At 49.4% G+C, this 25,000-nt stretch overlaps 1 protein-coding gene across 4 annotated transcripts in view; it reads right to left on the bottom strand.

The window, feature by feature from the left end:
* The window catches only part of stan (Protocadherin-like wing polarity protein stan), a 291,876-nt gene that overhangs the window by 247,972 nt on the left and 18,904 nt on the right, over positions 1–25,000 (bottom strand). For all 4 annotated transcript variants that reach the window (XM_086546312.1, XM_086546315.1, XM_086546313.1 and 1 more), the window contains exon 2: positions 19,288–23,251. In XM_086546312.1, the coding sequence (XP_086402438.1) occupies positions 19,288–22,698 (3,411 nt within the window). In that variant the 5' untranslated portion in view covers positions 22,699–23,251. The remainder of the gene's footprint in view (positions 1–19,287; positions 23,252–25,000) is intronic.

The following is a 25,000-nucleotide window of genomic DNA, read 5'->3' as shown; positions in this document are numbered from 1 at the left end:
ACGATTTATCCTCCTTCACCTCATAGTAAACGATTTATCCTCCTTCACCTCATAGTAAACGATTTATCCTCCTTCACCTCATAGTAAACGATTTATCCTCCTTCACCTCATAGTAAACGATTTATCCTCCTTCACCTCATAGTAAACGATTTATCCTCCTTCACCTCATAGTAAACGATTTATCCTCCTTCACCTCATAGTAAACGATTTATCCTCCTTCACCTCATAGTAAGCTATCCTCCTTCACCTCATAGTAAACTACCTTCCTCCTTCACCTCATAGTAAGCTATCCTCCTTCACCTCATAGTAAACGATTTATCCTCCTTCACCTCATAGTAAACGATTTATCCTCCTTCACCTCATAGTAAACGATTTATCCTCCTTCACCTCATAGTAAACGATTTATCCTCCTTCACCTCATAGTAAACGATTTATCCTCCTTCACCTCATAGTAAACTACCTTCCTCCTTCACCTCATAGTAAGCTATCCTCCTTCACCTCATAGTAAACTACCTTCCTCCTTCACCTCATAGTAAGCTATCCTCCTTCACCTCATAGTAAACGATTAATCTTCCTTCACCTCATAGTAAGCCACCCCATAGAATACTATTCCCCGAGAACGAACGACAGAGCGGGAGAGGCGAGGCAATATCAACCGGACAGATCGGTTACTCACCAAACCTCAGATCGATATATGAGGTGGTGGTCACGTGACACGCTGAGGTTATGAGGTTGTGAGTGGGTGAGAGGAAGAAGTGAGGTTGGTGAGGGGAGGGAGGGAGGGAGTTTGGAGGTTATAATGATGAGGTTGGGTTTGGTTAAGGAGGGAAATTTGATGTGGATTGGGGGCGTGGATGAAGAAATTGAAGGGAAAGCGAGTTGATTTATTTTGAAATATTTGAGGGTTTGTTGATGGAATGTATTCGGTTGTTGTTGACAGGTTAGAGATAGTGAGAGAGAGGGAGAGGGAAGGAGGGAGAGATAGAGAGAGAGAGATAGAGAGAGAGAGAGAGAGAGAGAGAGAGAGAGAGAGAGAGAGAGAGAGAGAGAGAGAGAGAGAGAGAGAGAGAGAGAGAGAGAGAGAGAGGAAAGAAAGAAAGAGAGAGACATAGAGAAAGAGAGAATGACAGAGCAATAGAGAGACACAGAGATAGAAAGAGACATAGAGACAGGCAGACACCCAAACAGACACACATACGAAAAGCGAACATCAAAGGAACGAGAAGAGAAAAAAGGAAAAGAAACAAAAGCACAGCAAAAGCGCACCGCTCAACCGCCATACTGCAGCGCACAGTTAGCATGCGTGCGTGCGTGCGTGTGCGTGTGTGCGTGCGCTTCGGATGGCATGCAAACGTTTTTAACTTCATTTTTATTTTCGATTTGTTTCTTTTTAAGTTCACAAGCCACGAAAGTCGTCGACGATCGTGCATCGCGTGTTAAGCATACACGTATACTTGACCTTAACTTGTGTGTGTGTTATGTGTTGTGTTGTGCTGTGTTGTGTGTTGTGTGTGTTTGTTTGTGTGAGTGTGTGTGTGTGTGTGGTTGTGTGTGTGTGTGTGTGTGTGTGTGTTTGTTTGTGTGTGTGTGTGTGCGTGTGTGTTTGTTTGTGTGTGTGTGTATACGTGTGTGTGTGCGTGTGCGTGTGTGTGTGTGTGTGTGTGTGCGTGTGCGTGCGTGTGTGTGCACGCATTTGTACTAATGTACACGTGTGCGTGAATGTCAAGTTCATATGCGTATGTACATGTGTGCGGGTGTTTGTATGTGTAAGTGTTTGACATTAGGCTTGCGTTTTCCTACTTATAATGAATACTTAATAGCTAATATGTTCCTTGCGTGTTTTCTATAATTGACTCTTCCACTTCAGTCATCTGCTACGAATAAACAAATTAAAAATACCGACAGGCGAAACAGTACACGTGGTGGAAGGTAAGAGAGAGAAGAGAGAGGGAGGGAGAGAGAGAGAGAGAGAGAGAGAGAGAGAGAGAGAGAGAGAGAGAGAGAGAGAGAGAGAGAGAGAGAGAGAGAGAGAGAGAGGGGGGGGGGGGGAGAGAGAGGAGAGGGAGAAAGAGGGAGAAAGTGGGAGAGGGAAAGAGAGAGAGAGAGAGAGAGAGGGAGGGAGGGAGGGAGGGAGGAGAGAGAGGGAGAGAGAGAGAGAGAGAGAGAGAGAGAGAGAGAGAGAGAGAGAGAGAGAGAGAGAGAGAGAAAGAGAGAAGTAGACAGAGAGAGAAAGAGATAGATAGATAGATAGAGACCGGCGCCGAAATAAAAACACACCAAAAAGAGACGAGAGACCAGACCCACAAAAACAAAAAACAAAAACAAAAACAATACCCGCCCTACCTCCCCATACCCCCCCCCCCTGACCCACCTATCGCTCTCCTTCATTAAAACGTTGAGATCTACGTCACCTCCCCCCTTATCCCCCTATCCCCCCTCCTTCCCCCGTGTGAGCCAGACATACACGACCTTCTCCAGAGTATCGTCTGACCCTCGATCGAAACCACGAGGAGGAGGAGGAGGAGGAGGAGGAAAAGGAGGGAAGAGGAGGGGGGGATTGGGGGAAGGAGGGGGGATTGGAGGAGGAGGAGGAGGGGGGGATTGGAGGGGGAGGAAGGGGGGAAGAGGAGGTAGGGATTGGAGGAGGAAGGGGGGATTGGAGGAGGAGGAGGAGGGGGAGGAGGAATTGGAGGAAAGAGGGGGAGGCATTGGAGGAGGGGGAAATGAAGATGGAGGAGGAGGAGGAGGAGGAGGAAAAGGAGGGCATGAGGAGGGGGGATCATTGGGGGACACAAGACAGGTAAAAATGGATGGGAAGGAAAAATATCAACGAAAAAGGAAAGGTAAGGATAAGGAGGGGGATTGGAGGAGGAGGAGGGGGGGAGAGGCGGGGGAGGAAAGGGGGGATGAGTCGGTATGGGATTGGAGGGGGAGGCATTGGAGGAGGAGGAAGAGGAGGAGAGGGAGGAGGAGGAGGGGGTGGGAGAGGAGGAGTAGGAATTGGAGGGGGGAGGAGGAGGAGAGAGGAGGAACTGTAGGAGAAGGAGGAAGAGGAACTAAAACAGGAGAAATCAGAAGAAGAAGAATAGAAGGACGAGAAGGAAAAGAAAAGAAGGGGAGAATCCGAGAACACGTAAAGGAGAGAGAGAGAGAGAGAGAGAGAGAGAGAGAGAGAGAGAGAGAGAGAGAGAGAGAGAGAGAGAGAGAGAGAGAGAGAGAGAGAGAGAGAGAGAGCGAGGGGAAAGAGAGAGAGGGGAGGAAGGTGGAGGGAGAGAGAGATAGAGGGGAAGAAGGAGAGGAGAGAGAGAGAGGGAGAGACGACCCGGAGAGACGAGAGAAGATGGAGGAGAGAGAGAACGCGAGACCCCGCCCTCACCCGAGTATGAGGTGAGCGAGAGAGGGCAGTGAGGTTGAGAGAGAGAGGAGAGAGAGTAGGGAGCGAGGAAGAAAGGGGAGAAGTGTCGGCGAAGCGGGAGCGTAGAGGGAGAAGCAAAGGATGGAGAAGAGCAGAGAGCCGAAGAGCAGAGCAGGCAAAATAACCCTTGGGAAGCATGGGAGTCATTTGCATATTACGAGATTAAGTACCAGAGAGTGAGGGTGAAAGAGAGGGAGAGGAAGGGAGAAAGAGAAAAGGGAGGGAGGGGGGGTCAGAGGAAGAGGGAGGAAGTGGAGAGGTGAAGGGAGGGGAAGGATAGGATAGTAGTGAGAGAGAGAGAGAGAGAGAGAGAGAGAGAGAGAGAGAGAGAGAGAGAGAGAGAGAGAGAGAGAGAGAGAGAGAGAGAGAGAGAGAGAGAGAGAGAGAGAGAGAGAGAGAGAGAGAGAGAGAGAGAGAGAAAGAGAGAGAGAGAGAGAGAGAGAGAGAGAGAGAGATAGAAGAGCGAGGATAGGATAGGGGAGGAGAGGAGAGTAGAGAAGAGAAGAGAAGAGTGGAATGGAAAGACGGAGAAGAGAGGAAATAAAGAGAGAGTGAGCGAGGAAACCGAAGAGAACAAAAAAAAACGAAGAGGAAAAAGAGAAGCAAAACAACGATGACGACGAAGAAGAAATAGAGAAAAAAAAGAGGAAGAAGAAGAAAACGAAGAAGAGGAAGAAGAAGAAGAAAACGAAAACGAGGAAGTAGAAGAAAACGAAGAAGAGGAAGAAGAAGAAAACGAAAAAGAGGAAGAAGAAGAAAACGAAGAAGAGGAAGAAGAAGAAGAAAACGAATAAAAACGAAAATCCGTCAAACACGAAGACAACGGGAGGAAATTTGTACAAAGAAACACGTGACGACAAGCCACCCATCAAGGAAGGGGGTAGGAGGGGGTGGGGGGTGTGGGGGTAAGGCAGGTGAAGGTCGGGGAACGATGAAAGGGGGAGAGGAGGGGGAGGAGGAGGAGGAGGATAAGGAGGAAAGAGGAAAAGAGGAGGAGAGAGGAAAGGAGGAGGAGGAGGAGAAGGAAGTTAAGGAGGAGGAGGAGGAGGAGAGAGGAAAGGAGGAGGAGGAGGATAAGAAGGAAAGAGGAAAAGAGGAGGAGAGAGGAAAGGAGGAGGAGGAGGAGAAGGAAGTTAAGGACAAGGAGGAGGAGGAAGTTAAGAAGAAGGAGGAGGAGGAGGATAAGGAGGAGGAAGGAGAAGGAGGAGGAGGAAGTTAAGGACAAGGAGGAGGAGGAAGTTAAGGAGAAGGAGGAGGAGGAGGAGGAGCTAAAGAGGAGAAGGGTAAGGAGGACGGAGCTAAAGAAGAAGGAGGAGGAGGAGGAGGAAGTAGCTAAGGAAAAGGAGGAGGAGGAGGAAGAGGAGGAGGAGGAGGAAGCTAAGGGGGAGGATAAGAAGAACGTTAAGGAGGACGAAGCTAAGGAGGAGCCGACAGACAGTTGGGCGGCGATGGGGAGGAGGGGTAGGCCTATGAATATATCATAAGGAGACCGCTCGTGTGACGGGGATAGATCGGCAGAAGGGGCGTGCGGGCGGGAGGGCGGGAGGGCGGGAGGGGGGGCGGGCGGGAGCAGGCAAATGGGCGCGTCGACTCGGATCAGCAGTTCTACTTGCAGTCGCTCCCTACCTCTGCTGACGAGAGCAGTTGTGCGAATGTATGTGACAGAAGACTTTGCTGTATTGGATTTTGATAGGTCGTCTTGGTTATTGGTAGTAGTAGTAGTAATAGTGGTTGTAGTAGTAGTAGTAATAGTGGTTGTAGTAGTAGTAGTAGTAATAGTGTTGTAGTAGTAGTAGTAATAGTGGTTGTAGTAGTAATAGTAGTAGTAGTAGCATTAGAAGTAATAGTGGTTATAGTAGTAGTAGTAGTAGAAGTGATAGTAGTAGTAGTAGCATTAGTAGTAATAGTGGTTGTAGTAGTAGTAGTAGTAGTAGTAGTAGTAGTAGTAGTAGCATTAGTAGTAATAATGGTTATAGTAGTAATAGTAGTAGAAGTAATAGTAGTAGTAGTAGCATTAGTAGTAATAGTGGTTGTAGTAGTAGTACAGTAGTAGTAGTAGTAGTTGTAGTAAAAGTAGTAATAGTACTAATAGTAGTGCCATGATTGTTATCATTATCATTATTATAGTCCTTATCATTATAATCATTACCATTATCATCCTTACTATTATCATTATTATCGTTGTCGTTGTAAGTTTAACACAGTCCCTCCATTACAATTACCACAATCTCCCATCACAATCACCACAAATCCCCCCATCACAATCACCACAATCCCCTAAATCCCCATCACCACAACCCCCCCCCCCCCATCACAATCACCACAATCCCCCCATCACAAACACCACAATCCTCCCATCACAATCACCACAACCCCCCCCCCCATCACAATCACCACAATCCCGCCATCCTCACAATCACCACAATCCCTCCCATGACAATCACCACAATCTCGCCATTATCCGCGACCAAACCTCGCTCACCACATCCAGTCGCAGCCTCGGCGCCGGATGAGATGGGCGTGGAGGTGTGTGCTCAGCCCATGATGGGTGGGCATGGGTGATGGATGGTGGGCGTGAGGACGGTGGGGCGTGGGCGGGGTTTGGAGGAGGGGGAGGAAGGGGAGGGATTGTTATGGTATTGGATCAAAAGGAGAGGGAGGAGGGAGAGGAGGAGGAGGAGGAGGAGGAGGAGGAGGAGGAGGAGGAGGAGGAGGAGGAGGAGGAGGCGGAGGAGGAGGAGGGGAAGGGGAGGGAGGAGGAGGAGGAGAGAGGAGGGGGGGAGGAGGAGGAGGAGGAGGAGGAGAGAGGAAAGGGAGGAGGAGGAGGAGGAGGTAGGAAGAGAAAGGATAGGAAGGGAAGAGGAGGAAACCCGAGGAGGAGGGGGAGGGGGGAGGGGAGGGGGAGGGGGAGGGGGGAGGAGGAGGAGGAGGAGGAGGAGGAGACAGAGGAGGAGGAGGAGGAGGAGGAGGAGGAGGAGGAGGAGGAGGAGGAGGAGGAGGAGGAAGAGTAAGAAGAGGAGGAATAGTGGATAATAGGAGAAAACGCTTAAAAAAGAGAGGAAGAGAGGCCATAAAATGATAAAGAACAACTAGAAAAAATAGAGAAAGATAGATAAACAGAGAGAGAGCGAGAGAGAGAGAGAGAGAGAGAGAGAGAGAGAGAGAGAGAGAGAGAGAGAGAGAGAGAGAGAGAGAGAGAGAGAGAGAGAGAGAGAGAGAGAGAGAGAGAGAGATGGAAGAGATGAAGAGAGCAGAGGGTAGCGAGTGAGAGAGAGAGAAGAGAGAGAGGAGTGAGAGATTCGAGGAGAGGAAGAGGAGAAGAGAGAGAGAGTGAGAGAGAGGAGAGAGAGAGTGAGAGGAGAGATGAGAGAGGGGAGAGCCATGAGAGATGGAGTGATAAGAGAGGAGAGATGAAGAGAGCTGGAGGGAGAGAGGGAAGAGGTGAGAGTTAGAGAGAGGCTATGGCCGAGGAGAGATTGAGAGGGAGAGAGAGAGAGAGTAGAGGAGGAGAGGAGGTGAGAGAGAGGGAGTGCGAGGGAAGAGAGCGAAAGAGAGAGAGAGAGAGGAGAGAGGAGGGAGGATGAGGAGAGGAGGAGAGTGTGATGAGAGAGAAGAGGAGAGTAGAGAGGAGAGAGAGAGAGAGAGAGAAAAGGAAGGAGAGAGAGAGAGAGAGAGGAAGAGGGGAAGAGAGAGAGAGGAGGGAGAGGGGACGCTGGGAGGAGAGAGAGATGTGAGACGAGAGATAGGAGAAGAGAGAGAGAGAGAGAGAGAGAGAGAGAGAGAGAGAGAGAGAGAGAGAGAGAAGGAGAGAGAAGAGAGCGAGAGCGTGAGAGACAAATATAACACTTCGTGGGCGGAATATAGGCGTGGATTCGTAAGTGAGATCAATGTGGTGGCATGAAGTTTATGTTTGTGTCGCTGCCTCTCTCTCTCTGTCTCTCTGTCTCTGTCTCTGTCTCTCTCTCTCTCTCTCTCTCTCTCTCTCTCTCTCTCTCTCTCTCTCTCTCTCTCTCTCTCTCTCTATCTCTCTATCTCTATCTCTATCTCTCTCTCTATCCATCTATCTATCTATCTCTATCTCTCAATCTATCTATCTATTCTATCTCTCTCTCTCTCTCTCTCTCTCTCTCTCTCTCTCTCTCTCTCTCTCTCTCTCTCTCTCCCTCTCTCTCTCTCTCTCTCTCTCTCTCTCTCTCCCTATCTCCCTCTCCCTCTCCCTCTCCCTCCCTCTCCCTCCCTCCCTCCCTCTCCCTCTCTCCCTCTCCCTCTCCCTCCCTCCCTCCCTCTCCCTCTCCCTCTCCCTCATCCTCCCTCTCTCTCCCTCAATAGATAATGGCAACCGACGAGACATAATGGCAACTCACAACTGATACTGGCAACCAACTGGCGATAGATAATGACAACAGACGAGAGATAATGACCTCAACGACAATAGACGCATATCCACAATGACGACTCACTATACCTGAGGTCACCATCCCCCTCCCCCCCCCTCCACTCTCCCTCGTGACTCAACCGCACTGAGTCACGCGTGATGAGTAATGAGTCACGTGTGATGAGTGATGAGGGATGAGTAATCCGCGGTTGATTTACGCCGAAGGGGGTGGGGGGGAGGAAGGGAGGGGAGGGGGGGGAGAAGATGGATAAAACGGGAAGGAGAGATAGAGATGGAATTAAAGATAAAAAACGCAGAGTTGGGGGATGAAATACGATAATAAAGTAAGAAAGAGAGAGAAGAAAGAAATTAAGGAAGTATAAAATAAGAGAGAAACAAAATTGGAAGAATAAGACATTTCGAAAACAATTAGAATAGGTAAAAAAAAACGAAGAAAAAAAAAGCTTTTAAAAAATCAGAAATAAACAGGAAAGCGAAAAAGTCACACAAATACAATTATTTTTGGTTAAAAATTACGAAAAACAGCAACGACGAAAAAAAACACGAAAAAAAAACAGAACGAACGCAGAACAAGAGAAAATTCAAAATAAACAAGAGAAGAAGAAGAGAAAAGAAAACCTCACAGGGGGAGAAAACAAGACACAAACAATAAAGCCTCGATGAAAAAAAAATAAGTAAAAAAAAATAAAATAACATCAAAACAATATAACATAAACAGCCATAACACAAAAATAAATTCAAGTAAATATAAATAAGAACATATTTATCAACATAAACAAGGAAAGCTCTACACTCAATCAATTCACGTGGCTCTATTGCATATCATATCAATAACAACAATAATAAATATCAATAACAACAATAATAAATATCATCCATTTAATATCATTCTTAATTTTCTCTCCCCATTTCTATTCTCATCTTATTTCCATTCGATCATATTTCATATATTGAATTTCACTTTACGTAAGTAGGCCTACGAGGAAGAGCATTAATAGCAAAAGAAGGAGGAAGGAATCGCTCAAAGTAGCCTTTCAACGTAACACCTCAGAGTAACACCTCAAAGTAGTCTTTCAAAGTAACACCTCAAAGCAGTCTTTCAAAGTAACTCTTCAAAGTAGTCTTTCAAAGTAACACCTCAAAGTAGCCTTTCAAAGTAACTCCTCAAAGTAGTCTTTCAAAGCAACTCCTCAGAGTAACACCCTCAATCGTACCCCTTATGAGTCTTTATAAAGTAATTCCTCTGAAGCCAAGAGTAACTCCTCAAAGTAGCCTTTCAAAGCAACTCCTCAGAGTAACACCTCAAAGTAGTCTTTCAAAGTAACTCCTCAAAGTGACACCTGAAAGTAACTCCTCAAAGTAGCCTTTCAAAGCAACTCCTCAGAGTAACACCTGAAAGTAAGTCGTCAAAGTAGTCTCTCAGAGTAGCCGCAAGAGGGGCGTCACTCCCGCCATAGACGACGTCGCTTCGATAACGATCAGCAAACTAACAGGACGACTAATATAACAATATGATATCCCTCCATTAAGGTCTCCCTCCCTCACTCCCCTTCCCTTCCCTTCCCTTCCCTCCCCCCCCCGTCACCTATCATTTCCCCCTCTCTCTCTCTATCTATCTTCTCATCCTCCCCCTTCCTCTTCTTCTCACCCCCCTCCTCCTCTCCCCCCTTCCCCCCTCCCCTTTCACTTTCCCCATCCCCCCTCTCCTCCCCCCTCCCCTTCCACTTTCCCCTTTCCTCTTCTTCTCATCCCCCCTCACCCTCTCTTCCTCCCTCTCATTCCCCCTCTCTCATTTCCCTCTCAACCCCCCTCTCCATCCCCCCTCCCCCTCCCCATCCCCCCTCCCTCTCCCTCTCCCCTCCCCCATCCTCCTCTCAACCCCCCTCTCTACCCTCTCTCCCCCCTCCCCATCCTCCTCCCCTCTTCAGCTTTCATCTCCCCCCTCCCCTTCCCCCATCCTCCCTCTCCTCCCCCATCCCCCCATCCCCCTCCCCCTCTCCTCACTCCCTCTCCCCCATCCTCCTCCCCCTCCTCCCACCATCTCTCATCCCCCCCTCACAATCCCCTCCTTCTCTTCCCCCTCCCCCCATCTCTCACCCCCCCTCACCCTCTCTTCCCTCCTCCCCCTCCCCATCCCCCTCACCCTCCCACCCTCTCTCCTCCTCTCCCCCCCCATCTCTCCTCCCCTCCCCCATCCCCCTCCCCCTCCTCCCCCCTCACCCTCTCACCACCCTCCCTCACCCTCCCCCTCCTCCCATCCCCCCTCACCTTCCCCCATCCCTGCTCCCCTCCTCCGCCCATCTCTCATTTCCCTCTCCGCCCACCTCGCAGCACCGGAATCTCCGTCACCATACGCGGGCTTCTTGTCATTTCCTCTCTAATTTGAAACTCAAGAATCACGTTGCAAAATATTGGCCGGATATTGTGTCTTTTTTTTTTCTCTCTCTCTCATTTTTATTTTAATATCCGTTCGTTGGCTGGTTGTCTTTGCTTATGTTGTGTAATTTTTTTTTTTTTTTTTTTTTTTTTGGGTGGGGTTGGGTGGGGTTCTATACGTGCTTCATCATCTCTGGTTCTTTCTTTCTTTCGTTCTTTCTCTCTCTCTCTCTCTCTCTCTCTCTCTCTCTCTCTCTCTCTCTCTCTCTCTCTCTTTCTTTCGTTCTTTCTCTCTCTCTCTCTCTCTTCGTGTATGTATGTATGTGCATGTACGTACAAATAAATATACATGTTTATTTCCACTAACTCTACTCTCTATCATCCCCATCTCCCTCTTCCATCACCTTAATCTCTCTTCCTCTCTTCTCCTCTTCCCCCTATCTTCCTCCCTCTCCCTCTCTCTTCCCTCTTTCTTATGTACTTTTAATCAAGACCATCCATAAGTCCCTATATATCCCCCCTACCCCCCTCCTTCCCTCCCTCCCCCCCTCCCTCCCTTTTTTAACCATATATCACATAAACGACCAAAAGTTCCACGCTTTATCAAGTCGGAGGCGTTTTTGCATGTAATATTAAAAAAAAAAAAAGAAAAAAAAAATCTTCCACTTAATTTCGTTCTTGACTTTTTTATTCCTATTTCTATTCAAATTTTATGGTGTCTTATTTCTTGTATATATATCTTATTTCACTTCTTATTCTATACATTTTTTCTTTTTTTTTCCTATTTTTTTCCAAACTGCTACGTTTCGAGTAATTTCCAGTTCAAATATTCCAAGTTTTTAATCCCGTTTTGTTCAAATAATCCTATTCCTGATTTCTATCCCGTTCACATCATTTTCTTCTCCAATCTTACAACAATTCCCATCATTCATCACTCTTCTTCCGCACGCTATCTATTCATCATCTTTTCATCTCCCCCAGTTCTCTCTTCATCACTCTCTTTCTGTCCCCGTCATTCCTCTCCATTCATTGGCGTAACAGCCCTGCCTCGCCGCCTTTCATTCTCTATTGCTCTTTCTCTCCTTTCTACTTTTTCTCTCTTTTTTCTCTCTCTCTCTCTCTCTTCTTTTCTCTCTCTCTCTCTCTCTCTCTCTCTCTCTCTCTCTCTCTCTCTCTCTCTCTCTCTCTCTCTCTTTTTCTCTTCTCTTTCTCTCCTTTCTCTTTTTCTCTCCTTTCTCTCTCTCTCTCTCTCTCTCTCTCTCTCTCTCTCTCTCTCTTCTCTTGCTCTCTCTCTCTGGCTAGTTTCATTCTCCCTCTCTTTGCGCTTTTTTTATTCTCTCTATCTCTCTCTCTCTCTCTGACCTTCTCTTTCTCTCTCGTTTTTCATCTTTCTCTCCCTTCATGCTTTTTTTCTTTATTCTTGGATTTTATTTTTTATTATTATCGTCTGTCTTTCTTCTTTCTTTTCTCTTTCTCTCTTTTTTTTCTTTTCTTTATCCTATCCTCTCTATCTCTCCCTCTCTCTCTCTCTATCTCTCTCTCTCTCATTTCTTCTCTTTCATCTTTCTCTCTCCTCTCTCCTCTCTCTCTCTCTCTCTCTCTCCCTCTCTCTATATATATATATATATATATATATATATATATATATATATATATATATATATATATCTTTCTCTCTCTCTCTCTCTCCCCTTGTTCTATTTCCTTCCTTCCTCTCTAACGAAGAGAGAAAGGATGGACGACGAGTAACCCGATCCTTCCTTCCACTTCCTACGCTCCCCCCTCCCCCCCTCCCCCTACTCCCCCCATCTACCTCTATCAGACCGTCGTCCCACCCCTTGTCCCTCCCTCCCCCCTCCCTACCTCTATCGTCCCTCCTTCTCCCCCTCCCTAACTCTTCCTCACTTACGCTCCTCACCGTCTACCTCTTCCCCCCTTCCCCCCTTCTATTCTCCCCCCCTCCCCCTCAACACCCTACCACCCTCCTACTCTCCCCCCTTCTCCTTCCCTTTCCCCTACCCCTCCTTCCTCCCTCTCTACCCCCACCCCCCCTCTTGTTCATAAGAGTGGTACGCGGTTTAAGATTTCACTCACACGCCCTCGCCTGACGCTCCCAGGGGCGTGACGATCTTCCTGAGGGTGGATGTGGGCGGCCTTCCCTTCCCTTCCCTTCCCTCCCACTCACGCCCCCTCCTTTCCCCTTCCCCCCTCTCTCAATTGGTCACTTGTAAGATGCTTAAGATAAAGGGATATTAGGTCCTTTGGTTGGGATGTCCCCCACTCCCTCCTCCTCCTCCTCCCCCCGCCTCCCTCCCGTTCTCTTCTCTCTCTCTCTCTCCCTTTCACTCCTCCTTTCCCTTTTGTTATCCTTTTTTTTTCTTTATTTGCTTTCCTCTCTTTATCTATTCCTTTCTATTGATATATTTTTTTCATCTATATTTATTTTTCCTTTCCCTTCTTTTCTCTATCTCTCTTTTCTTCTTTTTCTTCTTTTCTTTTTCCTCTCCTCCTATTCCTTTATATTTTTTCTCTTTCTCCTCTTCCTTGCGTTTTGGTTTCCTTTTTTTCTCCCTTCCCCTTTCCTTCCTTTTTCATTCTTCTATTTTCTTCGCTCGTCTCTTCTTTTCGTTTGTTTTTCATTTCTTGTTTTCTTTCTCTCTCTCTTTGTCTCTCTCTCTTTCCTCTTCTCTCTTTCATTTTCTCTCTGTCTCTGTCTCTGTCTCTGTCTCTGTCTCTGTCTCTGTCTCTGTCTCTGTCTCTGTCTCTGTCTCTCTCTCTCTCTCTCTCTCTCTCTCTCTCTCTCTCTCTTCTCTCTTTCCTTTTCCTCATTTACCAAATTCTCCCCATATCTCCCACCCTATCCTTTCAATTCAATTTTCCTTCTCTTCCCTCCTCTTATCCTTTCCACTCTTTCCTTTCCCTTCCTCTTCCTCCCTTTCCCTCTCGGCTATCCTCTGGCTCCTCCTTTCGCTCCTTTCCTCTCCCTCCCTCTTCCTCCCTTTCCCTCTCGACTATCCTCTGGCTCCTCCTTTCGCTCCTTTCCTCTCCCTTCCTCTTCCTCCCTTTCTCTCTCGGCTATTCTCTGGCTCCTCCTTTCGCTCCTTGTCTGCTCAACCCGACACTCGTCTTGTTCGTATATTTAACACGTCGGTGAAATTGGATATTTATTCTGGTCGCTTAAGCTCACTTTCGGAGAAAAACAGGAGGGAGAAGGAGAGGAGAGAGGGAAGAGGGAGGGAGGGAGGGAGGGAGGGAGGGAGGATGAGAGGAAGGGAGGATGGGAGGCAGGGAGGGAGGGAGGGAGGATGAGAGGCAAGGAGGGAGGGAGGGAGGGAGGGAGGGAGGGGAGGGAGGGGGGAGGGAGGAAAGAGGGAGGATGGGAGGGAGGGAGGGAGGATGGGAGGGAGGGAGGGAGATGGGACGGAGGATGGGAGGGAGGGAGGGAGGGAGGGTGGGAGGGAGGGAGAAGGAGAGAAGGAGGGAGAGGGAGGGAGGGAGAGAGGTTAAGAGGAGGACAGAGAAAGAGAGTGGGGGGACGGGAGTGAAGGAGAGAGGGAGAGAAGGGGGTACAGGAGGGAGGGAGAGAAATAGAGAGGGTGAGAGATAGAATTTCAACGTGACAAGAAATTATGAGTTGGATGTGCTGTCTTTGGTTTTCTTTTGTCTAAGTCTACTTCGAGGTGAGTGCTGAAGCTATGAGTTTTCTCTTGTAAATTAGCTCTTTATAAATGAGCTAATTTATACACACACACACACACACACACATATGTGTGTGTGTGTGTGTGTGTGTGTGTGTGTGTGTGTGTGTGTGTGTGTGTGTGTGTGTGTGTGTGTGTGTGTGTGTGTGTGTGTGTGTGTGTGTGTGTGTGTGTGCGGGTGTGTGTGTGTGTTTGTCTGTCGGAGAGGGGGTTATCTACCTGTCTTTCTATCCATATATCTATAAGCACATCCACCTTTATCTATCCTTCCGTCTATCAGTATAACTATCTCCCGGAAACTAAAAAGATATCTCTCCGTTTCCCCCTTTAAATCTATAAATCAACAAATCTATCTATCTATCTATCTATCTATCTCTGCCTTCAACAGCCTTCACAAAGACTCTTCAGAGAGCAAATCCCCATCCTGCGTCCCTTCGTCCCTTCGTGCGAGTGATGCGCCTCCTTCGCCAAGACGTCCTTCTTGGTCCTTCATCCTTTATCCTTCATTCTTCATCATTCATCCTTTGTGCGGATCGCTTCATCGAGTTTTTTTTTTTCAATCTGTCGTTGTGGTTTCTTATGATTGATATTTTTTTTTTTTTTTATCTTTATTTTTTGAAGTAGTTTTAATTTTGTTTCTGTTTCGATTCTCGTATTTGTTTGTTTTGTCTAACTTTCTCGCTCTCTCTCTCTCTTTCTCTTTTTTTTTTTTTAGTCCTTTCTTTTTTTATTTTTTTATTTTCTTTTCGTTCTTTCGTTTTTTTTCTTTCTTTCTTTCTTCCTTCTTACCTTCTTTCGCTCTCTCTCTCTCTCTCGCTCTCTCTCAACCCTCCTCCTTAACTCCCTCTGTCCCTCCCCGCCCCCCCAAAGCCCACCTCCCCCCACCCCACCCCCCAACCCCCCCAACCAATTCAACAAAAGGAACCCTTCTATCTTAACCTCATCTCCTTCCCCCTTCCCCCCTTCCCCCCGTCCTTCCCCCTCCTCCCCACAGTCCCTTTAGCCGCGTCCGCCATCTCTTGAAGGACGCGTTTCCTGCCCGATCTCCTTCACGGTGCCCATCCGCCGCCGGAAATAGCAATGGGCTTCGGGGAGAGGGGAGAAAAAGGGACTAATTTGCATAGGGAGATAATTTGCATATTCAGCCGAAGAGGATTATCCAGTACCGACCGATCGCCTTTGACTTTCTCTTTCTTTCTTTCTCTCTCTCTCTCTCTCTCTCTCTCTCTCTCTCTCTCTCTCTCTATGATCTAGCTCTCTCTCTCATGATCTAGCTCGCTCTCTCTCTCTCTCTCTCTCTCTCTCTCTCTCTCTCTCTCTCGCTCTCTCTCTCGCTCTCTCTCTCTCCTCTTTGTCTGACCACCCTAGGATCTCCCTCGAAGATCCCTGTTTTTTTTCCTAATCACTTTCTTGAAGACTGTGAAGACATCCTGAAGACACAGATGTCCCTAGATTTGTCCCTTTTGCTTTGGTGGTTCTTGGGCCCTTGCTTCGAACTCCTGTCCCTGTCACGAACTCCTGCCCTGTCACGAACTCCTGTCCCTTTCACGAACTCCTGTCCCTGTCACGAACTCCTGCCCTGTCACGAAACTCTGTCCCATTTCAACGAACCCCTCCTTCTTTCAACGAACTCTTGTCACTGTCACTCTTTCTTATCTTATGCAACACCACCGCAATCTAGCCCTGATTCTGTCTCTTTCCCTGAAGTCTGTCCACTATTTAGAGGGACTCCTTCTTGCCCGTTTTCCTAAATCGGACTTGTTCCCTAACGCTTAATTGAAGACAGACAGAGACAGGTGTTTAAAGCTTTCGCCCCTGTCCCTGAAGTCAATAGATACAGGTGCTTAAACCTCCTGTCCCCGGCCTTAACCGCTGGTTCATCCCTACCTCCCTACCTACCTACCTACCTCCCTACCTACCTACCTACCTACCTACCTACCTACCCACCCTCCCTCCCTCCCTCTCTCCATACCCTCCCTCCCTCCCTCCCTCCACCTCAGCCCCACTACCTTCCCTCCTACCTCCCCTCCCCCACCCCATCCCCATCCCCATCCCCCACCCCCCCATCCTGCTACCCCCCTCCCTACACCCTCCTCCCTCCTCCCTCCGCCTTTCCCATCTGGTATGTACACCTTGTTTGCATTTTCGTCTGTGCACTGAGGTTCGCTGACCATGCGGTGTCTTGTTTGCCGACTGGCGTATTTAACCTCTCGGTCTTTCTTTGAAGGCTGTTCGGTTATGCAGGTTTACCCCCCGACTTTCTCCCTCCCTCCCTTCCTCCCTCCCTTCCCCTCCCCATCTTTGTATCTTTCATTCTCTCTTTCTATTTCTTGTGTCTTGCGTCTTCTTCTTGGGACCGGAAGGTGGATAAGGGAATGGCCGGGATATTTGTATCGGCTTTGTTTTTTGTTTAATTGTGCGTTGGATAAGTTAAGTTTGATTAACTTAAAGAGTGGGAAGTAAGAGTGAGTCTGCTTGACTTCATTTGAGTTCACTTAAGTTCAGTTAAGTGAAATTGTAAGTGCAGTATAGTTAAATCGTGAACTCAGTAAAGTTAATTTGTGAATTCAGTAAAGTTAAGTTGTGAATTCAGTAAAGTTAAGTTGTGAATTCAGTAAAATTAATTTGTGAATTCAGTAAAGTTAAATTTTGAAGTTTAGTTAAGTTAAAATTCATATTTAGTTCAATGAGACTGTGAGTTCAGTTAGGTCAAATAGTAAATTCAATTATAAATCGTAAAGTTAAATCGCGAATTCAGTAAAGCTACAGTGCGAGCTCAGTTAAGTTGCCTTGCGAGTTAAAGCTGACGTCACCATTCCCGTAAGGTCGCTTGGATGACGTCGCCAAAGGGGACAAGGGGCTGTAAAGTCATCGAGGCTTGGGGGGCAGGGGGGGGGGGCGCCGTAAGCCTAACGACGGCGAACTTGACTTCAAACCTGGACCGACTGCTTACTAGGAAAAATAAGATTAATAGATAAATAGATATAAAGATAAAATCACATGTAATTATTGTTGGTATTATTTCTTTCTTCATATATCTCATTCACCCTCTTTCCATCTCTCCCTTTATCAATCTCTCCCTCTCCTTTCACTCTCTCCCTTTTTCCCTCTCTCTCTAATCAAATCCCTCTCCGTCCTTTTCTCTCCTTCTCTCTCTCTCCCTCCTTCCATCTGTCCTTCTCTCCCCTTCTCTATCCCCCTTTCCCTCTTACCTTCTCCCTTCATTCATCTATCCTTCTACCCCCCTTCCTCTCTCCCTCTCCCACCTTCCTCTCTCCCTTTCCCTCCTTCCCTCTCACCTTCCTTCCCTCCTTCCCTCTCTCCCTCACCCTCCTTCCCTCCTTCCCTCACCCTTCCCCGACCCGTTTCTTTTCACTCCCGTCAAATTGAGACATCCGCCCCAACCGGCTATGACACCTTGGGCAGTCCAGAAGGGCCTATACAAGGTCGGCGATCCGAGAGATTTAAGTTCAGAATCTGCGCTTCTACATTCTAATTAAGGTACCGTCGCTGAAACGACTCGGGGGGCGGCGGCGGACCGTCCCGTCCTTCCGAGAGACGCGCGCCTTTGCATTCGAAGTGCAAGGCGAGGCTGTAGGGTTATATGGCCCGCCCGGAGGGGTCCGGAGGGAGGGTGGATAGGGGAGGGTGGGTGGGTTACTAGTCGTCGCGTCACCATGAGCGTGGGCCACCCCCGTCACAACCGCCATGGTGGGCCAGCGCACCTCAGCCCACACACGCTACCTCGCTTTATCGCATAACACGTACGCCTCGCTTTATCTAATCTCGCCGTTTGTTCCGACGGACGGCGAGCTCAAGATAGATCCTAGGATGGCGGAAGCTCTCGCCAAAATATCCTGCTGTCCTTTCCCTTCTGTAGGAAGAGTCGACCCGATATCAAAAATATAGCAACAGGGAAGGAGAGGAGAGAGGAGAGGAGAGGGAAGGAAGGAGGGAGGGAGGGGGGGGGACATGGAGGTTGGTGTTGCTGGCCCCCGGCGGCAGGTACAAGGAGTGGAAGAAGAGAAGACGTTATTCAACCGTAGGGACGGACGTTTAGTTACGCCGGGTCGCGGGGAAACATTAATTCGGCCTCTGCCAGACCCCGCTGACCATTGTTCGCAAAATGTCTTCACTTTGGTGGTTCTCGGAGGAGGAAGCGAGGGCGGGGAAGCCATTGTCGGTCGCGATTTTCGTCGATGGATTTCTCACAATAGACGGGGCTTCGGTGGGCGGGCCGGCCGGGGGAGGGGTGGGGGGAGAGATAAAGGACTCGAGTGCATAGGATACTAGGACAATACCTGCCGTAACTCGGAACCGATTCTTGGCTTCGGGGGAGAGAAGGGGGAAGGTGAGGAGGGGGAGGGGAGGGGGAGGGGAAGGGGGCTTGGTGGAGACGGACAGGCGATCGAAATCTACTTCCGGCGCGGAGGAGCTCTCTCTACGCGAGGGCAACGGAACGGCAAGACGTGGGAAAGGAGGAGGCGAAGGAAGGTAGAAAGAGAGAAAAAAAAGAGGTCCTTGAGGATAGGCGTTGGCTCCTTGACGATGGGGTTTCTGAATTACTATATTTGCGAGTCTTCTGTGAGGGAGGAGGGAGGAGGGAGGAGGACGGGGGAAGGTGGAAGAGGGAAGGGGAAGGGGAAGAGGAAGGGGATGGGGGAAGGGGAAGGAGAAGGGGAAGGAGAAGGGGAAGGGGAAGGGGAAGGGGAAGGAGAAGGGGAAGGAGAAGGGGAAGGGAAAGGGGAAGGAGAAGAAGAAGGAGAAGGAGAGGAAGAAGGAGATGAAGAAGGAGAAGGAAAAGGAAAAGGAGAAGGAGAAGGAGAAGGAGAAGAAGGGGAAGGGGAAGGGGAAGGGGAAGGGGGGAGGGGAGGGAAGAGTAAGAGGATGAGTTGTAAATTTGGATAAGCAAGCACACTGACCAGGCTGTAACACGAGGGATAATACCGGTGTTCTTGCCAAAGGCTGGGATTTTATATGACTTGTTTCCCGAACTAGCTATATAGGGAGGGAATAAGCAATATTTTTGGTGAAAAATAATATAATCATTATGAAGATCGAGTATATTTTTTTTTATTAACAGATAAACTTTCGCAATTTCGCTTTCATTTGAGAATAGAGATCTCACATGGTGGACTCCCATCGCGTATTTCACAACAGTTAAAACATAACAACAGGTAATCAAATCATGTCTTACTCGCAGCCGTATTTAAAGCTGAAATTAGCATAAGGTAATGTGTGCGGCAGGACAAGGGTACGGAAAGGTAAGTGATGGGGGGAGGGGGGGAGGGGAGGGGAGGGGAGGGGGGTACTGCAGGCGGGGTGAAGGGAGGGCCGCTAAGAAGGCAGTAATTATCTCCCGCCAGCCTGATGTCTTCATACCACCTACGACGTCGGCTTACCTGGTCCATGACGTCGGCGTCCATGGCGGGCACGCGGCCGACGGGGCCGACGGGGAAGTGGTTCTTGAAGTTGTTGAAGATGACGCGGAAGTCGGAGAGGACCGGCGCGTTGTCGTTCGTGTCGACGACGTGGATGGTGACGGGGATGTCCGAGCGCAGCGGGGCGGACGTCGCGCGCACGTTCAGCTGGTACTTCTTCTTCGGGGACTCGTAGTCGAGCTCCACGCGGGTCACGAGCTCGGCGCGGCCCTCGGCGGGGTGCGCCACCATGGTGAAGTTCTGGGCGTCGGGCCCGCCGATGATGCTGTACTGGATGAAGGCGTTGGCGCCCGCGTCGGGGTCCTTGGCTCGCACCTCGCCCACCGTCGAGCCGATGGGCGAGTTCTCGGCGATGTAGAGCTGGATGCGGTCGGTGTCGAACAGGGGGGGGTTGTCGTTGATGTCCTCGACGTCGACCACGACCGTCACCGACGAGGACCGCTCGGGCGCGCCTCGGTCCACCGCCAGGGCCACCAGGTTGTACTCGGACACCGTCTCCCGGTCGAGCACGCGCGCCGTCCTCACCACGCCCGACGTCGGGTCGAGCGAGAAGGCGCCGCTGCCGTCGTTGCCGCCGTCGAAGGAGTACCTGACCCTGCCGTTGAGCCCCGCGTCGGCGTCGCTTGCCTTGATCTGCACGACGGAGGCGCCGGCGGACGCGTCCTCTTGGATGGAGGCGCGGTAGGTAGGGTTGCTGAAGACCGGGGCGTTGTCGTTCACGTCGACGACCGTGATCTCGACGTCGGTCGTGTCGGAGAGCGAGGGCGTGCCGTTATCGCGCGCCGTGACGGTCAGGAGGTAGCCGCCCTGCGCCTCGCGGTCCAGCGGCATCGTGGTGGTGATGGCGCCCGTGCTCGGGTGGATCACGAATTCGGGCACGGCCTCCCCGCTCAGCGAGTACGTGATGCGGGCATTCTCGCCCGTGTCTCCGTCAGAAGCCGCCACCATGATGACCGTGCTGCCCTCGGGAGCGTCTTCGAAGATGGTGGCGGAATAGGGCGTGTTCTCGAACTGCGGCGGGAAGGTGTTGGCGTCGCTCACGTTGATGTAAATGGTGGCTGTGTCGTAGCGACCTCCGGCGTCCGTAGCAGTCAGGGTGAGGATGTAGCTCCTCTCCTGCTTGTAGTCGAGCGGCTGCGCCAGCGAGACGAGGCCTCGGCCGTTCTGAGCCGTGATGGAGAAGCGGCCGCGATCGTTGCCCGACGTGATGGCGTAGTGCAGGCGGGGGTTCTCGTCCCTGTCGGTGGCCGTGACGGTGACCACGGGCGTCCCCGGGTAGTCGCTCTCACTCACCGCCACCTCGTAGTTCTTGGGCTCGAAAACCGGGTCGTTGTCGTTCTGGTCCTGGATCTGGAGGACGACGGTGGCGGAGGCGGACTGCGGGGGGTCGCCGTGATCCCTGGCGACCACGGTGAAGGTGTAGTGGTGGTTCTCCTCGCGGTCGAGGTCCCGCTGCGTCAGAACCCAGCCTGTGGTTTCCTCCACCTCGACAGGCAGATTCTCGCCGCCTCCCTCGATGCTGTAGGTGAGGAGGGCGTTGTCGCCGGCGTCGTTGTCGAAGGCCTGGACGCGCACGATGGAGTAGCCGACGGGCACGTTCTCCTGCACGGTCTCCTGGAAGAGCGGCGTGTAGAACCTGGGGGCGTTGTCGTTCACGTCACGGACGTTGACCAGGAGCTGCGTCGTGTTGGACCGCGGCGGCGAACCACCATCCTGCGCGCGGACGACAAGTCGGTAATGTCGGTTCGTTTCGTGGTCGAGCGGCGCGGACACGCGTACCTGCCCCGTCAAGCCGTCCACGGTGAAGTGCCCGGCCGTGTTGCCGCCGATGATGGCGTAGCGCACCTGGCCGTTCTTGCCGCTGTCCTGGTCGGTGGCCCGGATGTCCACGATGACCGGCGACGTCGAGGCGCTGATGTTCTCGGGCACCTCGACGGTGTAGGTCCGCTCGCTGAACTGCGGGTAGTTGTCGTTCTCGTCGACGACGGAGACCGAGATCTCCGTCGTGGCCGTGAGCCGGTTCTGCGCCGGGCCCTGGTCCTCCGCCTGGATGGTGAGCGTGTAGCGCGAGTGCTGCTCGCGGTCCAGCGGCAGCCGAGTGGTCAGCTCGCCGGACTTGGGGTCGAGCCGGAAGACCTCGTTGGGCCCCGTGGGGTTGAGGATGGTGTACCTGAGGTCGGCGTTGGGGCCCTCGTCCTCGTCGGTGGCGCGGACGGTCAGGATGGTGGAGCCCACGCTCGTCGACTCGCGCACGGTCCACGTCTCGTACTTCTCTCGCTCGAACATGGGCGAGTGGTCGTTGGCGTCGTCCACGTTGATCTGCAGCGTGGTCGTGGCGGAGCGCGGCGGCGACGACGCCTTGTCCTCGGCCTTGACGCGGAAGTAGTGGACGCCGAGCTCCTCGCGGTCCAGCTTGACGACGGAGGTGACGAGGCCGGACGTGGGGTTGATCTCGAACATCCGCTGCGAGCGCGCGTCCCGCAGCGCCTCGATGGAGTAGGTGAGCGGCGCGTTCTCGGGGTCGGTCGCCGTGACGGTGGCGACGGCGAGGCCCTTGTCGCCCTCCTCCACCACGTGCGCCACCTCCAGGGCGCGCACGAAGTACAGCGACGCCGACTGCATCTGGCGGCGGATGCGGCGGATGTGCCCTTCCTCCTCGGACGCCGACGCGCTGTGCAGGACCAGCTTGAGGTCGTGGCTGTAGGGCGCAGCCAGGCCGGGGCACGTCAGGTGCATGCCGATCCTGGCGGTGGTCACGCCCGTCAGGCACGTGTCGAAGAGGCTGACCAGGTCGCCTCCGTGCGGCTCGATGGTCAGGCGGTGGTCGGACACCGAGCCCAGCTCGTTCTTGCACTCGTGCAGGGAGCGCGGCAGCAGCGAGGGCACGCGCAGCACCACCTGCGACCTCCTCAGGCATAATTGGTCGGGGTCGGAAGGGTTGGGGTCAGGCAGGGGCATCGAGAGCGACGCCGTGTCCACCCATGACGACACCTCTCGCTCCATGACGGCGGCGTGGTGTCGGCACGCCTCGCCAGTCACCAGCAGGCGCAGGGGCACGGCGGCATAGTCCATGGGCGCCCCGTGCCGCTCTGCCCACGCCTCCACCCACATGGTAACGGGGTTGGTGTAATAGGTGCCCGAACAGTCGAGGCGCCGCTTGACAGTCACCGCCCCCGTGTGGAGGTCCACGTGGAACAGGCGGTGGACGTAGCTGGCGGTGCGGCGCGGGTCCAGCTTGTACCTGTCGGGTCCGTCCATGCCCAGGTTGAACACCTGGCGTCCCACGGGCGTCGTGTCGGGCACCTTGACCACGAAGCTCCACGCTGGCACTACCGCCACCAACAACAACAGTAAGCTCTCCCTCCTCCTCATGCTTGCACAAAAACTATCACTAATTCACTGAATTAATTCACTCACTCACACTGCGTATTCACCACACTCGGGCAATTAAATCACTGATCAGAAGGTGAAATACTGTAACAACAAGACATGGCACTCTGTATCGGGCGTGGCCAGGAGGTACTGGCACGGGCATCATGTAAGGTGCACGCCCGCCGCAAACACACCCGTCCCCTTCACTGTCTCACTCCAAACTGGAAGCCTCCTGGAGCATGGACCGCGACCCCAACTCCCTTTACACACACGCACACACACACTCTTCCCTCCCTCACTTCCCTCAATCGCCACACCAACACACCGCTATGCTTGCTTATTTAACGTATTTCCATCAGCTTTCTCGTCCAACGTTGCCAAGATGCGCAGTCATCAACTAATGCCAAGGAGATGCAGTAGTTTGTTAATGCAAACGGTTATTCCGGGAGGCTGGCGACGCGTGGCAACTCCCGCGTGGGTCCAGTCACTGCACCGAGACAAGCGGGTCTGTTTAGCCGACTCCGAGAAGCGGCCGATACACACGAAGGCCGCGCTATCAGGAAGAGAAGAATCGAATATTTGTACTCCATTAACTTCGGGACTCAGGGCGTCGATAGAAATATTTGTATAGAAAAGTTTCTCCATCAATCATGGTCGCTTAGATTATCTGATATTAACTGATGTACTGTCGTGTATCTTTCTTTCTTTTTTTTCATTTGGTAATAGAGAACCCGATGTTAGAAATAGAGACAAGTTCAAGGAATAAGATACGTGAACTCTTCTCTTGAGATTAATTTAAAATTCTGCGTAAACAAAACCACTTGCTGACGTGAACGATTCGACGAAAATATATTTTTAGACATTGACGTTGTAATTAGAAACTATTTTTATGTAATCTCGTTGATAAAAGTGTATATATATTTCGAATACACAGTACATGCTATATATATATATATATATATATATATATATATATATATATATATATATATATATATATATATATATATATATATATGATATATACATATATCTATATATATACATATGTATATATATAATATATATATAATAGATATATAATATATATATAATAGATATATAATATATATATAATATATATATATATATATATTATATATATACATATGTATATATATAATATATATGATACACACACACACACACACACACACACAGACACACACACATATATATATATATATATATATATATATATATATATATATATATATATATATATATTGTATATATATGTATATATATATATATTGTATATATATGTATATATATATATTGTATATATGTGTATATATATATATTGTATATATATATTGTACATACACATGTGTATATACATACAAACATACATTCATATATATATATATATATATATATATATATATATATATATATATATATATATATATGTATATATACATATATACATATATATATATATATATATATATATATATATATTATATATATATATGCGTGTGTGCGTGCGTGTCCGTGTGTCTAAACGGAGAGACATTGTCAGTCATATAACAAGACATAATAAGCAAACGTAAACATTCCTAAGCTGGTCAGGTTGATGATTAATTCATTATCAATTATTACTCCATACGAAAGTTAAGATGTAAATAAACAATTGCATTCTATTCTGTTTCCCTGCAACAAACATTTTATGCAAACACTACATACAGTAATTGGATCGTATCGCTAAGTGGGTAAAACCTACGGTGATAACACGCCAGATACCACTAACCAAATTGTTTCGCTTTATAATTATAAAAAAAGGAATCTAGAATAACAAAGCAAAGTAAAATGAAGTAGTAATATTTAAAGTTAGTTTATTTAGATGATTAATCAAAAGCACTGTAAATCGTAAACCTTATATAAATACGATTAATACATAGTTAAAGGCTAAGAGTCAAGTAAACAACTTAAGGACTGACGTTATGGGACTAAATTTAGCAGAGGGAGAGACAAAGAGATAGAGAGAGAGAAGGAGGATGAGAGATAGAAATAGATAAAAAGAGCGATAAAACTATAAAAAGACAGACGATGAATTACTTAAACAGCCCACGAAACAAACAAAAAACAAAGACGGTCACACACAAAATCAAAACATAAACACAGACAGCAATACAAATAACATCATACCACAACTAGTAATAAGTGCGAAGATAACTCCAATCAGCTTGTTCGCTTGTTGCAATACCTCCGTACTGTGCAATTGAACAAACACGAAAATTGACCAAAACCATAGTTGCGT

This window comes from Penaeus japonicus, unplaced genomic scaffold (assembly GCF_977035675.1).
Source record: "Penaeus japonicus unplaced genomic scaffold, GWHDUDI00000001_assembly GWHDUDI00000017, whole genome shotgun sequence".
Classification (NCBI taxonomy): domain Eukaryota; kingdom Metazoa; phylum Arthropoda; class Malacostraca; order Decapoda; family Penaeidae; genus Penaeus; species Penaeus japonicus.
This window is presented reverse-complemented; position numbering and strand designations above follow the sequence as displayed.